The 17,849-nt window shown below is 48.3% G+C and overlaps 1 protein-coding gene across 1 annotated transcript in view; it reads right to left on the minus strand.

The window, feature by feature from the left end:
* Positions 1-2,034: 2,034 nt before the first annotated feature.
* Positions 2,035-17,849, minus strand: part of LOC134983033 (uncharacterized) — a 30,606-nt gene continuing 14,791 nt past the window's right edge. Inside the window, exon 4 of the mRNA XM_063948728.1 lies at positions 2,035-4,238. Coding sequence (XP_063804798.1) covers positions 4,017-4,238 — 222 coding nt within the window. The 3' untranslated portion in view covers positions 2,035-4,016. The remainder of the gene's footprint in view (positions 4,239-17,849) is intronic.

Here is a 17,849-nt window from a genome sequence, read left to right on the forward strand (position 1 = left end):
CCGTTTTCTGGGAGTGGTAGGAAAACACAGGCGTGTCCAAGCGTTTGCAGGACGGGTGTCTGATGTCAATTCCGGGACCAGAGAGGCTGAAGTGATCGCAGCGGCTGAGTAAGTCCAGAGCTACTCAGAAACTGCAAAAAAAAAAATTGTACCGCTCGGCTGCACATGCGATCGCACACTTGCAAAGCGAAAATACACTCCCCCGTGGGCGGCGACTATGCGTTTGCACGGCTGCTAAAAGTAGCTAGCGAGCGATCAACTTGGAATGAGGACCTATACCCCATGGTACAAAATGGATTCCCAGTATCCCCTACGGACTACGAGAAAAGGATTTACCGGTAGGTAATTAAAATCCTATTTTTTTTTAAATTATGATTTTATTTGTATGCTCCTGTCGTCCTCTGTTCTCATTAATTTTAGGTAAAACACACCAGGGGCACATGCAGGATTTCTAGAGCGCTTGATGTTTGAAATGAGCCCGTCCCTGCAATGTGCTGTGACGGCTGCCGGGGGTCTGCACATGCGCGCTCAGCCAAGACCACACAAGCACAGCGGCCACTTCCAGGGAAGGTTGCGGGGGAACCCTCGCCGGCTACCATCACAATCTGTAGCCTATAGGCTACAATGGAATACCGCTATCTTCAGGTGGCGGCATCTGCGGGGGCCAATATGGGGAATGCATCACATTGCGGATATTGGTGAAGTGGGTAACATAGAAACCTATGGGGTTTGCGGCTGGTGGCGGGAACGGAGGGATCGCAGCAGGTATAAGAAGTCATTGCTGCGGTCCCTCTGTGATACATTCACTTGTCGCTAACCCTGGAAAACTGGTGATTTGTGGGATTAAGCCACAAATATTCCATGATAACTGGACCCCTTAATGCACTATCTGGAAGATATATATCCTCATGTACAGTAGAAGTGCGGTGGTATACGGATACAGACAGTACTCCAGGTTATTACTGGTCCTCTAACCCGCGGCACACAGCAATTATTACATTGTGACATTTTATTAACATTTTGCTACTTTGTTGTTAATACTAAATATTCATTCTGGAATCTGACCGCTCTGGAAATTTTATTGATTATTAAATTGACAATGTTATCGGTTTGTGCTCTCAGTATTTTATTTTTCCATACACGTTATTACACCTTGTCAGCAGCAGGTGCCCAGAACACAGCTGGGAGGTTGGAAGCCTGCAGCTATCACACAGAGGAAAGAGTGTGAACTCGGAGTGTCTGCCCTGTGAGTCTGCCTCCCAGCACTGTCAGTGTGTCTGTCCTGTGAGTCTGTCTCCCAGCACTGCCAGTCTGTCTGTCTTGTGAGTCTGACTCCCAGCACTGTCAGTGTGTCTGTCTTGCGAGTCTGACTCCCAACACTGTCAGTGTGTCTGTCCTGTGAGCCTGTCTCCCAGCACTGCTAGTCTGTCTGTCTTGTGAGTCTGACTCCCAGCACTGTCAGTGTGTCTGTCCTGTGAGCCTGTCTCCCAGCACTGTCAGTGTGTCTGTCCTGTGAGCCTGTCTCCCAGCACTGTCAGTGTGTCTGTCCTGTGAGTCTGTCCTGTGAGTCTGCCTCCCAGCACTGTCAGTGTGTCTGTCCTGTGAGTTTGTCTCCCAGCACTGTCAGTGTGTCTTTCCTGTGATCCTGTCTCCCAGCACTGTCAGTGTGTTTGTCTTGTGAGTCTGTCTCCCAGGACTGTCAGTGCGTCTCTCTGTCCTGTGAGCCTGTCTCCCAGTACTGTCAGTGGGGTGGTCTTCTGTATGCCGGCGGTCGGGCTCCCGGCGCTCAGCATACCGGCGCCGGGAGCCCGACAGCCGGCATACCGACACTTATTTTCCCTCGTTGGGGTCCACAACCCCCATAGAGGGTGAATAAAATAGTGTGGCGCGCGTAGCGCGCCGCCGTGCCCGTAGCGTGGCGAGTGCAGCGAGCCCGCAAGGGGCTCATTTGCGCTCACCACTGTCGGCAAGCCGGCGGTCGGGCTCCCGGCGCCGGTATGCTGGTCGCCGGGAGCCCGACCGCCGACCAGCCGTAGTGAACCCCTGTCAGTGTTTCTCTCTGTCCTGTGAGTCTGTCTCCCAGCACCGTCAGTGTGTCTCTCTGTCCTTTGAGCCTGTCTCCCAGCACTGTCAGTGTGTCTCTCTGTCCTGTGAGCATGTCACCCAGCACTGTCAGTGTGTCTGTCCTGTGAGTCTGACACCCAGCACTGTCAGTGTGTCTCTCTGTCCTGTGAGTCTGTCTCCCAGCACTGTCAGTGTGTCTGTCCTGTGAGTCTGTCACCCAGCACTGTCAGTGTGTCTCTCTGTCCTGTGAGTCTGTCTCCCAGCACTGTCAGTGTGTATCTCTGTCCTGTGAGCCTGTCTCCCAGCACTGTCAGTGTGTCTCTCTGTCCCATGAGTCTGTCTCCCAGCACTGTCAGTGTGTCTCTCTGTCCTGTGAGCCTGTCTCCCAGCACTGTCAGTGTGTCTCTCTGTCCTGTGAGTCTGTCTCCCAGCACTGTCAGTGTGTCTGCCCTGTGAGTCTGTCTCCCAGCACTGTCAGTGTGTCTGTCCTGTGAGTCTGTCTCTCAGCACTGTCAGTGTGTCTGTCCTGTGAGTCTGTCTCCCAGCACTGTCAGTGTGTCTTCCCTATGTTCCTGTCTCCCAGCACTGTCAGTGTGTCTGTCCTGTGAGCCTGTCTCCCAGCACTGTCAGTGTGTCTCTGTCCTGTGAGTGTCTCCCAGCACTGTCAATGTGTCTCTCTGTCCCATGAGCCTGTCTCCCAGCACTGGCAGTGTGTCTGCCCTGTGAGTCTGTTTACCAGCACTGTCAGTGTGTCTGTCCTGTGAGTCTGTCTCTCAGCACTGTCAGGGTGTCTGTCCGGTGAGTCTGTCTCTCAGCACTGTCAGTGTGTCTGTCCTGTGAGTCTGTCTCCCAGCACTGTCAGTGGGTCTCTGTCCTGTGAGTGTCTCCCAGCACTGTCAATGTGTCTCTCTGTCCTGTGAGTCTGTCTCCCAGCACTGGCAGTGTGTCTGCCCTGTGAGTCTGTTTACCAGCACTGTCAGTGTGTCTGTCCTGTGAGTCTGTCTCTCAGCACTGTCAGGGTGTCTGTCTGGTGAGTCTGTCTCTCAGCACTGTCAGTGTGTCTGTCCTGTGAGTCTGTCTCCCAGCACTGTCAGTGGGTCTTCCCTGTGTTCCTGTATCCCAGCACTATCAGTGTGTCTGTCCTGTGAGCCTGTCTCCCAGCACTGTCAGTGTGTCTCTGTCCTGTGAGTGTCTCCCAGCACTGTCAGTGTCTGTCCTGTGTTCCTGCCTCCCAGCACTGTCAGTGTGTCTGTCCTGTGAGTCTGTCTCCCAGCACTGTCAGTGTGTCTGCCCTGTGTTCCTGTCTCCCAGCACTGTCAGTGTGTCTGTCCTGTGAGCCTGTCTCCCAGCACTGTCAGTGTGTCTGTCCTGTGAGCCTGTCTCCCAGCACTGTCAGTGTGTCTCTGTCCTGTGAGTGTCTCCCAGCACTGTCAATGTGTCTGTCCTGTGTTCCTGCCTCCCAGCACTGTCAGTGTGTCTGTCCTGTGAGACTGTCTCCCAGCACTGTCAGTGCGTCTCTCTGTCCTGTGATCCTGTCTCCCAGCACTGTCAGTGTGTCTGCCCTGTGATACTGCCTCCCAGCACTGTCAGTGTGTCTCTCTGTCCTGTGAGTCTGTCTCCCAGCACTGTCAGTGTGTCTGTCCTGTGAGTCTGTCTCTCAGCACTGTCAGTGTATCCCTGTCCTGTGAGTCTGTCTCTCAGCACTGTCAGTGTATCCCTGTCTTGTGTTCCTGTCTCCCAACACTGTCAGTGTGCCTGTCCCTCAGTCCTGCCGGTGTCCCTGTCCATCCTGTCAGTGAGTCTGAGTCCCAGTCCTGTCAGTAGCCTATACACAAGCCACTTGCTTTATTGATGCAGGGTGGCAATCCACCGCCAAGCGTGGGTATGTGTATTATTATCTGCAGGAAAATACACCTCGCCAGTTACCATAAGATGGTTTCCTCTAATGATGGTTAATGTTCTGCGTGCATTGTTAGAGTGGCGTAACATATATTGGCATCGTCCATGTTGGCCTGGCGCTGTGCAGCTGCGGTGGGCCGAGCAGACATTACAATCCTCACAGGAGAATATTCCACCTCCTCTGCCCTCCTCTTCCGGGACGCCTCCTGCATTGTGCGTACACCGCCTGGCTGAGGGAATATGGTGGAATAGTGCAGATCTGTGTCACTGCCCTCCTGAGTGACCACAAGGTGACAGGAAAAAGAGAGACAATATTAATGCACATTTATCACTGTAATACCATATGTAATATAGAATTCTACTGAATGGGCATTCTGCAGCTGTATTATACCCATGGAACATTCCGGAGCTGTATTACACTGACTGAGCATTCCACAGCTGTATTATACCCATGGAACATTCCAGAGCTGTATTACACTGACTGAGCATTCCACGGCTGTATTATACCCATGGAACATTCCGGAGCTGCATTACACTGACTGAGCATTCCACGGCTGTATTATACCCATGGAACATTCCGGAGCTGTATTATACTGACTGAGCATTCCGCAGCTGTATTATACCCATGGAACATTCCGGAGCTGTACTACACTGACTGAGCATTCTGCAGCTGTATTATACCCATGGAACATTCCGGAGCTGTACTACACTGACTGAGCATTCTGCAGCTGTATTATACCCATGGAACATTCCGGAGCTGTACTACACTGACTGAGCATTCTGCAGCTGTATTATACCCACGGAACATTCCGGAGCTGTATTACACTGACTGAACATTCCACAGCTGTATTATACCCATGGAACATTCCGGAGCTGTATTACACTGACTGAGCATTCCGCAGCTGTATTATACCCATGGAACATTCCGGAGCTGTATTACACTGACTGAACATTCCACAGCTGTATTATACCCATGGAACATTCCGGAGCTGTATTATACTGACTGAGCATTCCGCAGCTGTATTATACCCATGGAACATTCCGGAGCTGTACTACACTGACTGAGCATTCTGCAGCTGTATTATACCCATGGAACATTCCGGAGCTGTACTACACTGACTGAGCATTCTGCAGCTGTATTATACCCATGGAACATTCCGGAGCTGTATTACACTGACTGAGCATTCTGCAGCTGTATTATACCCATGGAACATTCCGGAGCTGTACTACACTGACTGAGCATTCTGCAGCTGTATTATACCCATGGAACATTCCGGAGCTGTACTACACTGACTGAGCATTCTGCAGCTGTATTATACCCATGGAACATTCCGGAGCTGTATTACACTGACTGAGCATTCTGCAGCTGTATTATACCCATGGAACATTCCGGAGCTGTACTACACTGACTGAGCATTCTGCAGCTGTATTATACCCATGGAACATTCCGGAGCTGTATTACACTGACTGAACATTCCACAGCTGTATTATACCCATGGAACATTCCGGAGCTGTATTACACTGACTGAGCATTCCGCAGCTGTATTATACCCATGGAACATTCCGGAGCTGTATTACACTGACTGAACATTCCACAGCTGTATTATACCCATGGAACATTCCGGAGCTGTATTATACTGACTGAGCATTCCGCAGCTGTATTATACCCATGGAACATTCCGGAGCTGTATTACACTGACTGAGCATTCTGCCGCTGTATTATACCCATGGAACATTCCGGAGTTGTACTACACTGACTGAGCATTCTGCAGCTGTATTATACCCATGGAACATTCCGGAGCTGTATTACACTGACTGAGCATTCTGCAACTGTATTATACCCATGGAACATTCCGGAGCTGTATTACACTGACTGAACATTCCACAGCTGTATTATACCCATGGAACATTCCGGAGCTGTACTACACTGACTGAGCATTCTGCAACTGTATTATACCCATGGAACATTCCGGAGCTGTATTACACTGACTGAACATTCCACAGCTGTATTATACCCATGGAACTTTCCGGAGCTGCATTACACTGACTGAGCATTCCACGGCTGTATTATACCCATGGAACATTCCGGAGCTGTATTACACTGACTGAGCATTCTGCAACTGTATTATACCCATGGAACATTCCGGAGCTGTATTACACTGACTGAACATTCCACAGCTGTATTATACCCATGGAACATTCCGGAGCTGTATTATACTGACTGAGCATTCCGCAGCTGTATTATACCCATGGAACATTCCGGAGTTGTACTACACTGACTGAGCATTCCACGGCTGTATTATACCCATGGAACATTCCGGAGCTGTATTACACTGACTGAACATTCCACAGCTGTATTATACCCATGGAACATTCCGGAGCTGTATTACACTGACTGAGCATTCCACAGCTGTATTATACCCATGGAACATTCCGGAGCTGTATTACACTGACTGAGCATTCCACAGCTGTATTATACCCATGGAACATTCCGGAGCTGTATTACACTGACTGAACATTCCACAGCTGTATTATACCCATGGAACATTCCGGAGCTGTATTACACTGACTGAGCATTCCACAGCTGTATTATACCCATGGAACATTCCGGAGCTGTATTACACTGACTGAGCATTCCACAGCTGTATTATACCCATGGAACATTCCGGAGCTGTATTACACTGACTGAACATTCCACAGCTGTATTATACCCATGGAACATTCCGGAGCTGTATTATACTGACTGAGCATTCCGCAGCTGTATTATACCCATGGAACATTCCGGAGTTGTACTACACTGACTGAGCATTCCACGGCTGTATTATACCCATGGAACATTCCGGAGCTGTATTACACTGACTGAACATTCCACAGCTGTATTATACCCATGGAACATTCCGGAGCTGTATTACACTGACTGAGCATTCCACAGCTGTATTATACCCATGGAACATTCCGGAGCTGTATTACACTGACTGAGCATTCCACAGCTGTATTATACCCATGGAACATTCCGGAGCTGTATTACACTGACTGAGCATTCCACAGCTGTATTATACCCATGGAACATTCCGGAGCTGTATTACACTGACTGAGCATTCCACAGCTGTATTATACCCATGGAACATTCCGGAGCTGTATTACACTGACTGAGCATTCCACAGCTGTATTATACCCATGGAACATTCCGGAGCTGTATTACACTGACTGAGCATTCCACAGCTGTATTATACCCATGGAACATTCCGGAGCTGTATTACACTGACTGAGCATTCCACAGCTGTATCACCCAGGCTGAGAATTATTACCCTTGCTCAACATTCCGGGGCTATATTACACTATTTTCAAAGGATGCGGATGGCATGTGATAAAATTGCCCTGAATCCGCACTGCGATAATTGATTACATCACTCTTTACATCGCACTTTACTGCACCGGGGGTCGCAGCACATGGAGGACTTGGTGCTTGGCAGCTGGCAGCGGAGCACCGATCACAGGCTCCCTGGACTGTGTGTGGTGTTTTTTTTTTTTTACATGGTTTTTTATTTCACCAGTGATCAGCTTGTGTCCATCGGAAACACAGAGCTGATCACACTGCCGGGTTCTCTGCCAGGGGGTAGAGAAAGTTGTGCAGAATTAGGGATCTCAGTGCTGCCCTATGATCTCGCCAGCCTGAGTAATTATCACAGGGGTCACTGCAGTGGTTTTTTTACATATTTTTTGTTAAGTCAATTCAGCCCAGATCACATTTCCATTATAAGTATGAGGAACGCGATCTGGGTCACTAAAAAATGTACTAAGAGAATAGAGAAAGATTCGCATCGCCCTAAAGTGGTGCACTATGAATAGCACTGGTAAAATATAACTTTTAATGATCAAATATACAGTAAAACCAGCGAATATTAAGAAAAGTAGAGTTAGTGAAAAAAGAGAAGAAATCGTGATTAAAAATATTCTGCGCACTATTCTGATTGTATATCAGTTCATATAGAAATTAGGTCATAAAAATAGTGTCCTGTTCACTTGTATCTAGTAGGTATAGTAGTGTTAGTGTATAATCATTTGTCTATACCATATTGTATCACAATCATCCTGTTGTATCCAGGGCCGCTCCTAGACCTTGTGGCGCCCAGGGCAAAAGTTTCCTGTGGCGTCCCGCTAGGTAAAATACAGTTGGTACGCGCACCCCAAAACAGGGGCATGGCTTCTATGAAGACCAGGAGTATTACAGCATAAACTCAGAGGCCCTCATTCCGAGTTGTTCGCTCGCAAGCTGCTTTTAGCAACTTTGCACACGCTAAGCCGCCGCCTACTGGGAGTGAATCTTAGCTTAATCAAAATTGCGAACGAAAGATTAGAAAAATTGCGAATAGACACCTCTTAGCAGTTTCTGAGTAGCTCCAGACTTACTCGGCTTATTCAGTGCTTGTCGTTCCTGGTTTGACGTCACAAACACACCCAGCGTTCGCCCAGACACTCCTCCGTTTCTCCGGACACTCCCACGTTTTTCCCAGAAACTGTAGCGTTTTTTCATACACTCCCATAAAACGACCAGTTTCCGCCCAGAAACACCCACTTCCTGTCAATCACATTACGATCACCAGAACGAAGAAAAAACCTTGTAATGCCGTGAGTAAAATACCTAACTGCATAGCAAATTTACTTGGCGCAGTCGCACTGCGGACATTGCGCATGCGCATTAGCGACTAATCACTCCGTTGCGAAAAAAAAAAATAACGAGCGAACAACTCAGAATGACCACCAGAGTGTACTCCAGGACTTCTGGGTCAGGTCACGCAGAGAGGAGACAGATAAAGATATAACAATATATTTATTAGAGATTTACTTAGTACAAGCTCTCTAAATCAACCCCAGAACAACAGGTCCCAATAAACAGCAGTTTACCGTCAGACTTCCCAGCACTTTCCCACATGCTCTTGTCCGGATGAAGTATAATTGTGGAGGATCACCAGGGTTTCAAGCAGTGTTCATACAGCAGAACCAACAAGTCTGCAAATCCAGAGAAAAGTGGGTAATCCAGTAGCTACAATGCTCCCAGGCCAAATCCTCAGCACACTAGCAGGAGCTGAGACTCCAGGACTAGTAGCTTTTAGAAGCCAAACTCACACACACCCTGGCAGGGGCAGATTGGGAACAAAAAGCGGCCCTGGAAAAATTTGTACTAGTGGCCCCACATGGGCAGCACCAGAGGTGTAAGGTCTAGCCATGGGCCATGGCAGCAGCACCCTCCCCCCCAAGACTTTCCAGATAGTGGGCATGTCCAGCATCAAGGGGGAAGTTAAAAGGAAATAAAATGAATTATTATGAGCACATTATATGATACACCTTCAGAATTTAGGAAACTATATAATTCTTTAGAAAGATATATTTTCTTGCTTATTACACCAACCGTATCCCAATCACTATTCACTCAATCTTATATGTCAGCCAAGCAGGCAGACAGAGCATACACTAGATCATCTGCAATCACAGGCTAAGTGGCAGAGTCATTTTCATATATGCAAATTATTTTGCATCTTATTCATTATGTCTATAAAAAGGACCACATGTCCTCAAATAAAACAGGCCCCACGGGTGCGTCGGTCCACCGGGGATCTTCCCTGTAAACCCTATGGCCAATCTGCCTCTGCTGCTGAATACGCCTGAGGAACTCGGCCACATATGATAGATGGTCTTCCCAGCAAGAACTAAATATAGCTATGTCATCTAGGTATGCTTGTGCAAAATCCTGACACTCTTCCAGCATTACATCTATAGCGCTTTGAAAAGTGGCCGGGGCATTCTTCATGCCAAAGGGCATAGACAAAAAATTATAAAGCCCAAATGGAGTGGTAAACGCAGATTTTTCTTGGGCCTCAGGACTTAAGGGGACCTGCCAGTATCCTTTGCTAAGATCTAGAGTGGTTACATAGGTTGCTCCCCTAATCTCTCCAACAACTCTTCCACCCAGGGCATGGGATATGCATCTGTGACAGTCACCCCATTCAAATGTCGGTAATCCACACAGAACCTGGTGGTCCCATCCTTCTTGGGAACTAAGACTACCCCGGCTGCCCATGGACTATTGGACTTCGCAATAACCCCTAACTCCAGCATCTCATCAATCTGTCTTTTGAGGCTGCCTGCTACCTCAGGTGTGACTCTGTATGGTTTTTGCCGGATGGGCTTGACCTCCCCTGTATCTACCACATGCTCAGTGAGGGTGGCGGTCCCTGGAATACATGTAAATTGCAAAGCCTGGGCCATTAACACCTCCCCCATGTCCTGACATTGGGCAACACTAAGTTTTTCCCCATATTGGACTGCCTCCAATCCTTTGCCCTTCTTGCATTCCTCTTAAAAATCAGGTAAGGGGTCTAACTCGAGGGGCCTCCATGGGGGGACAACATACTACCATTGCTGCTACATTTCTTTCCACATAAGCTTTGAGACGATTATTGTGGAAATTTCTGACTTGTCGGCCAGCCTTATCCAGGGCAACAATGTAATTCACTGGGCCTGACTGTTTTACCACAGTATAAGGGCCATCCCAGGTAGCCTGTAATTTATTCTTACGTACAGGAATAAGCACCATTACTTTTTGTCCCTCGTGTAATTCCCTGAGTCTGGCATTCTGATTATACCATTCAGATTGGCGGGCCTGTGCCCCTTGGAGATTTGTTTGTGTTAAGGCCATTAACCTCGCCATCCTTTCCCACATCTGTGCCACATACTGCAGGATGGGTTGACCATGATCAATAAAGCTTCCTTCCCAGCTTTCATGGACTAGATCCAGTGGTCCTCTGACCCTGCGGCCATACAACAATTGAAAGGGGGAAAACCCAGTAGAGTCTTGTGGCAATTCCCTATATGCAAACAGGAGCTGCTGCAGTGCCTTTTCCCAGTCCCTCCCCTCTGATTGCACATAAGCCTGCAACAGGTGTTTGAGGGTTCTATTAAATCTCTCACATAATCCATTAGTCTGTGGGTGATAGGGGATGGTCTTTAAGGGACGTATTCCCCATTTTTCCCATAATATTTGTAACAATTCCCCCTGAAAATGGGCCCCCTGACCCATTACAATCTCTTGGGGATAGCCCAGTCTACTAAATATGTCACTCAGGGCCTGAGCAACATGCTCTGCATCTATAGAGGAGAGTGCTACAGCCTCGGGATATCGAGTTGCAAAGTCTATGAGGGTCAGAATATATATTTTTCCTGAATGACTAGGAATCTAAAGAGGCCTGACTATATCTACGGCTAACTGCTGAAAGGGTTCCCCAATTATAGGTAAAGGATATAGAGGGGCTCTTTGTGGTACACCTCCTAACCTCTGACAGGTATCACAGGAGGCTCGATAATGCTTCATATCATGGGAAACCTTGGGCCAAAAAAACCTTCTCAAAACTCGAGCAAGAGTTTTCCTGACCCTAAAGTGTCCAGCTGCTGGTATGTCATGGGCTAAGGTCAACAGCTGCTGTCGATATCTTTGGGGAACCACTAATTGCTTAAAGGCACTGCCATGGTCTAGATCATCACTATGAGGAGAAATTCTATTCAACAGCCCGTTCACCCATCCTACCTTATACCCTTCAGAGTCAGATAACCCACTATCTGCTGCACTTCGAAGTTTGGCTAAGGTGGGATCAGTTTTCTGTAGCTTTCTGAATTCACTTCTATCTACCTCCCCCAGGTCATCTGCGGTACTCCTATCTATAAACATATCATTCTCAGCGATGGGCATACTCACCACCTGTGGATTGGGTTCCGAAGCAGTAGTGTGTTGGATCTGTGTGAGAGCGGGCCCCAGGGTGGACGAAGATGCAGAGTTTGTCTCTGTTGAGGGGGTCATTCTCCGGGCTTGGTTCCTGGTCACCACTTGAACAAAATGTGTGACCAGTCCCTGTCCTAGGTCATTCCCCAGAATGACTTTTGCTGGCAGGCCGCTAAGAACTCCTACATCCACAGGGCCATGGTCTGCCCCCCAGTCCAGATACACTCGGGCTACTGGGATATCTCGAACTTGATTCCCTGCTGTGGCGATTCTAACCCTTTGGTCCTCAAGGATCTTGTCTACCGACACCAGGTCAGGTTCTATGAGGGTAAGGGAGGCTCCTGAATCTCTCACACCCTGGACCTCCTGGTCATCCACCCAGACAGACTGCAAATTACCTTTCATGTTTCTGGGAGTTTGGCGCCCCTCCCCCACTACCAGGTTCACCACATACACACCATCCATCACCTCTGGTGCATCAGGATGGGGATATTCCCTTTCAAATCCCCCCGCTGGTTGCAGGGCAGGACGAGCTCCCACATAAGGTCCTCGAGACCGGGTGCAATCCTTCTGCATGTGCCCGGGCTGATCACATCGGTAACATCTGCGGGGATAGGACTGTTGCACTAGTGAGTGTCGAGGTGCGGCATCCCTCTGGTAAGCGGGGGCAGATAATGGTCTTGTTTTCTGGGTCTCATTCCCATTCTCTGTGTTCCTGGTTGCTGTACACTGGCTGCCTTCCATCTGACCCGGTTAGCAAGATACTCATCTGCCATTCGGGCTGCTGACTCTGGGTTTGGAGGTTTACGGTCAGCCACCCACTCTCGAACCTCTGGTGCCATTTTATTTAATAATTGTTCCAGTACTACTTCATTCAGGATTTGTTCAGGGGAATACACATGTCGTCCATCCCACCACTGCTGGCACGCTCTCTTCAGTTGTCTGGCAAATTCAGCATGGGAGTCATCCCCCCCACGATTTAGAGTCCGGAATTTGGCCCGAAAGGATTCGGGGGTGACTTGGAATTTTGCCAGCAGGGCTTTCTTCACCAGTTGGTAGTTTCCCACATCCTCATTTGCTAGAGATTGATAGGCTTGCTGAGCTTTGCCTGTTAAACTGGGTCCCACATAACAAGCCCACTCCTCCTCATCAATCTGGTGTACGGTCATCAGTTTCTCAAAAACCTGCAGATGAGTATCAATGTCCGTCTCTTCTTCCTTAAATCTGGGCACATCTCCGTATCTTAGACGTGGCTTTCTGCTTTCTTCTTCTTGCACAGCCTGTCTAGCTGGTCCCTCTGGGTAGATATTTACCCCAGCACAGTTTGTATTACTCCTGCCTTCTCCCTAGAGGTAGCTCTGTCCCCTAGGGCTTTCATCCACCGCTCCAATGTTTCAGGAGTTGCCTCTGGTCTCTACATTCTCCCCATTCTTGTCCCCACTGCTGGGATTTGCTCTTCCTCCTCATCACCTGGGTGAGCTCTGTCAAACTCCAATAGTAGATTGATTAACACATCCTTTTGCTCAGTTTGTCACGATCCAGGTAATTCCTTATTAGTATTTACCTTCCAAATGCCTCCTGAGACTGTCCCAGTGTCCCAAGCCTGGATTCCATCTGCACTGTCTGTGTGCAGCATGCTGCATCTCATTGTCTCAAATCTCTTTACTATGATTCTGGCAGCTTCATGGTTAAAATTCACATGCAAGTTACAAACAGTCTTTCCCTCCAAGTTCAAACATGGGCGCAGCCATGTTTGTTTTCATCACATGTTACTTTTCAGCCAATCAGCTGCACTCTGCTCCCAGCCTGATTACACAGCAGCTGCAATCTGGTCTCTGGTTAATTGCCCACCAATCCCTGCTAACCTGTGGGTTTAAATAGCCTGTCCCAGCATTGAAGGATGTCAGTGCTTCAATGGTCTTCAGTGTTTCCAGTGAGCAGTTCTTCCATGGACTTTCTCTGCAGTGCTTCATTTGTCTCCAGTGGTTCCTGTGTGCAGTCCTCTACAGATTCTCCAGTGAACTCTCCTGCATTCAAGCCTGACTCCTCTGTGTTACACTCTGTGGTGTAACACGACACCTCTGTGATTAACCTTCTACAACATCACCTTACTCACCTGTGTCTGTATTCCGGCTTTCCAGCAGCCACTCTTCAACCACTACAGTTTTCCAGCGAACCCTAGTTCATTTACAGTTTACAGAACTTTTCTCTACATTCCAGGTTACTGGTATTAACCAGTTGCATGCCTAAATTTCCACTTGTGACTTTCTATTGTTTTTGCAAGTTTTATGACTTTTCATTTAATAAAATCACTGAAAGATATTTCCAGTTGTCGTGGTCACGCCTTCGGGCATCCTTGCTACTGTCTTTACGCATGTCCAGGAGTCACATGGCTCCTCCTAAGTTCAAGTACCCGTCAACCCCTACAACTGAGGCTCCCAGTCACGGTCATCAGCCCTCAGTTGTGACAGTAAGCACTGACCAAATGGATCTGGCCGGAGACCAGGCCCAAGCGTTTAACCCGATGCAACGACTTGCAGCACGCTTAGAACTTCTGGAGGCTGCACAGGGTCAAGTTTTTCGCTGTCTCCAGGGCCTTTCCACCCGGCTGGATGGAATCCAAGTAACCCTTAATGGTTCAGGGGCATCCAGTGTCCTGACTCTCAGTCAACTGTTGGTTCAGTTACAAGACCTTCTTTCTAGCATCGTTCCAGTTTTTTCAAAGTGTCTCTGTGATACTCCTATTATCTCTGCTCCCGTCTCCATGAAAGCCTTCCCACAGTTTGCTGAGAACACAGATGCAACAGCTGCCAATCTCTCTATGTCCAAGTCGTTTCCCCTTGCTCCAAGTAAAGATAAGTTCCGGAGTAAGCCACAGTCTAGACTTTCTGAAGAGGAACGCAAGCATCGCATGCAGTTTCAACTCTGCTTCTACTGTGGGGGTTCTGATCACTTTATTAAAGACTGTTCTCTCCGTAAACCAAGGAAGTGGGATAGATCTCCACATCACAGCATTCATAGTTACAAACCTTCCTATGTGGAATCTTCAGCTCCTTCTGAGCCGGTCAAGAAAAATATAAAAGTTGATCAAAGAAAAACCCAATTCTACAATTGGGGTCCTGTGTCCAGGAGCCCCATTTCCAATTCCGGGAAACAAAAGAGATTTAATGAGACTTTCTTCACCAAAGGAAAATCTAATTCTGCAGCCCAAGACGGGGCATCTGTTTCTACAGCTCCAGGAAAGGTATCCAATGTTCAAGCTCTACTAGGGGCATATGAGTCTTCTCAAAAAGGAGTTTCTGATCTGTTAACCCCAGGAGGGGTGCTGGAGAAAACAACCCTGAGAGAGGTGTCTGATTCGTCAACCCCAGGAGGGGTCACCGAAATTTCAGCCCCAAGGGAAGTATCCAGAGCCAAGTTCCCAGATGGAAATTTTTGTGCTACAGATGCAGTTATGAACTCCTGTTTGCCGTTTTCAGAGAGCACCACCCTGTTGGCATCCAGCATGGACCAGGTCCAGGATGGTCTAACTGAACACTTGGATACCACTCATTCCGGTTCCAACCGGATTCTGACTCCTTCAGTTCCAGCCGATTCCAGCACCTTCGAATCTAATCAAGTCCTATCCGTTAGTCCAAAGACTCCTCTGGTTCCAGCCAGTTCAAGTTCATCAGGATTCAATTCAGATTCCGAAGGTAAATTTGTTGATGACTCAAGCTACATTATGGGAGGTCCTGCTCTTTCCTGTTATGCTTTCAAGCATGAAGAGGTTCCAGAATTACCAAAAAGTTCTACAGATCTCTGTATGAAAAGTCCTCGTTCTAGAAGAAGATTTAATTTAAGACTTAGTGGAGTGCTAGCTTCAAAAGCACAATTTTCTCGTACTTCTAATCCAGGAAAGGAACCTTCTACATGTTATTCCTCAGTCCTTTCAGATGAAGAAGATTGGGAGGACTTCTAGCAATCCAGTTGCTTCAGGCTTTCCACGCCAGATTTCCTCCTCAAGCCTAAAAAGTGTCCTGGGGCCACTCCTAAAGGGGAGGGTACTGTCACGATCCAGGTAATTCCTTATTAGTATTTACCTTCCAAATGCCTCCTGAGACTGTCCCAGTGTCCCAAGCCTGGATTCCATCTGCACTGTCTGTGTGCAGCATGCTGCATCTCATTGTCTCAAATCTCTTTACTATGATTCTGGCAGCTTCATGGTTAAAATTCACATGCAAGTTACAAACAGTCTTTCCCTCCAAGTTCAAACATGGGCGCAGCCATGTTTGTTTTCATCACATGTTACTTTTCAGCCAATCAGCTGCACTCTGCTCCCAGCCTGATTACACAGCAGCTGCAATCTGGTCTCTGGTTAATTGCCCACCAATCCCTGCTAACCTGTGGGTTTAAATAGCCTGTCCCAGCATTGAAGGATGTCAGTGCTTCAATGGTCTTCAGTGTTTCCAGTGAGCAGTTCTTCCATGGACTTTCTCTGCAGTGCTTCATTTGTCTCCAGTGGTTCCTGTGTGCAGTCCTCTACAGATTCTCCAGTGAACTCTCCTGCATTCAAGCCTGACTCCTCTGTGTTACACTCTGTGGTGTAACACGACACCTCTGTGATTAACCTTCTACAACATCACCTTACTCACCTGTGTCTGTATTCCGGCTTTCCAGCAGCCACTCTTCAACCACTACAGTTTTCCAGCGAACCCTAGTTCATTTACAGTTTACAGAACTTTTCTCTACATTCCAGGTTACTGGTATTAACCAGTTGCATGCCTAAATTTCCACTTGTGACTTTCTATTGTTTTTGCAAGTTTTATGACTTTTCATTTAATAAAATCACTGAAAGATATTTCCAGTTGTCGTGGTCACGCCTTCGGGCATCCTTGCTACTGTCTTTACGCATGTCCAGGAGTCACATGGCTCCTCCTAAGTTCAAGTACCCGTCAACCCCTACAACTGAGGCTCCCAGTCACGGTCATCAGCCCTCAGTTGTGACACAGTTCCATTACAGGGGATCTTCTTTAGCTTGCAGAACTCAAACAACTGCTGTTTACTAGTCCTCCTGTAATATTTCTCTACTTCCCTCAAATCGCCTATTGCAGCTTCACTCGCCATTCTTCCTGAGATGTCTCTTAGGTAATCTGACGGGACTGATGTTACTTGGCTACTTCTTCTTCATAGGGAAGGGGCATGCGCACAGTTATCCCCCTGTACTTGTGCCCCCAGTAGTTGTGCCCCCAGTAGATGTGCCCCCAGTAGTTGTACCCCCAGTTAATTTCCCCCCAGTAGCTCTTCCCACTGTAGCAGTGCCCCCTTTAGTAGTGCCCCCTGTAGTTGTGCCACTTGTTGCTAAGCCCCCTGTAGCAGTGCCCCCAGTAGCAGTGCCCCTTGTAGCTGTGCCCCCAGTAGATTTGCACCCTGTAGCAGTGCCCCAAGTAGTTGTGCCCCCTGTAGATTTGCCCCCAGTAGTTGTGCCCCCAGTTAATTTTCCCCCAGTAGCTGTCCCCCTGTAGCAGTGCCCCCAGTAGTAGTGCCCCCTGTAGTTGTGTTACTAGTAGTTGTTCCCCCTGTAGCAGTGCCCCCTGTCGCTGTGCCCCAGTTGATTTGCCCCCTGTAGTAGTGCCCCAGTAGCAGTGCCCCCTGTAGTTGTGCCCCCAGTATGTGCCCCCTGTAGCTGTGCCCCCAGTTGATTTGCCCCCTGTAGCTGTGCCCCCAGTATGTGCCCCCTGTAGCTGTGCCCCTTGTAGCTGTGCCCCCTGTAGCAGTGCCCCCAGTATGTGACCCCTGTAGCTGTGACCCCTGTAGCTGTGCCCCCAGTATGTGCCCCCTGTAGCTGTGCCCCTTGTAGCTGTGCCCCCTGTAGCAGTGCCCCCTGCAGCTGTGCCCCCTGTAGCTGGCGATACCCTCATTGGCAAAAACGTGGCGGTCGGGTGATAGCACATACGAAAATAAGGGTTTTATTGCATGTTCCCTTTAGTACATCCGGCCCTTAGTGTTGTTATAGTTGTATGTATGGTGATAAGCACGAGTGATACACTGTAACGTGCTATCAGCACTTATTCATGTTCTCTTAATTCACAACACATAGTATCACATTATAGCAGATATTACAGGCATTGAT

The sequence above is a fragment of the Pseudophryne corroboree genome, assembly GCF_028390025.1.
Source record: "Pseudophryne corroboree isolate aPseCor3 chromosome 2 unlocalized genomic scaffold, aPseCor3.hap2 SUPER_2_unloc_1, whole genome shotgun sequence".
In the NCBI taxonomy this organism is placed as follows: Eukaryota; Metazoa; Chordata; class Amphibia; order Anura; family Myobatrachidae; genus Pseudophryne; species Pseudophryne corroboree.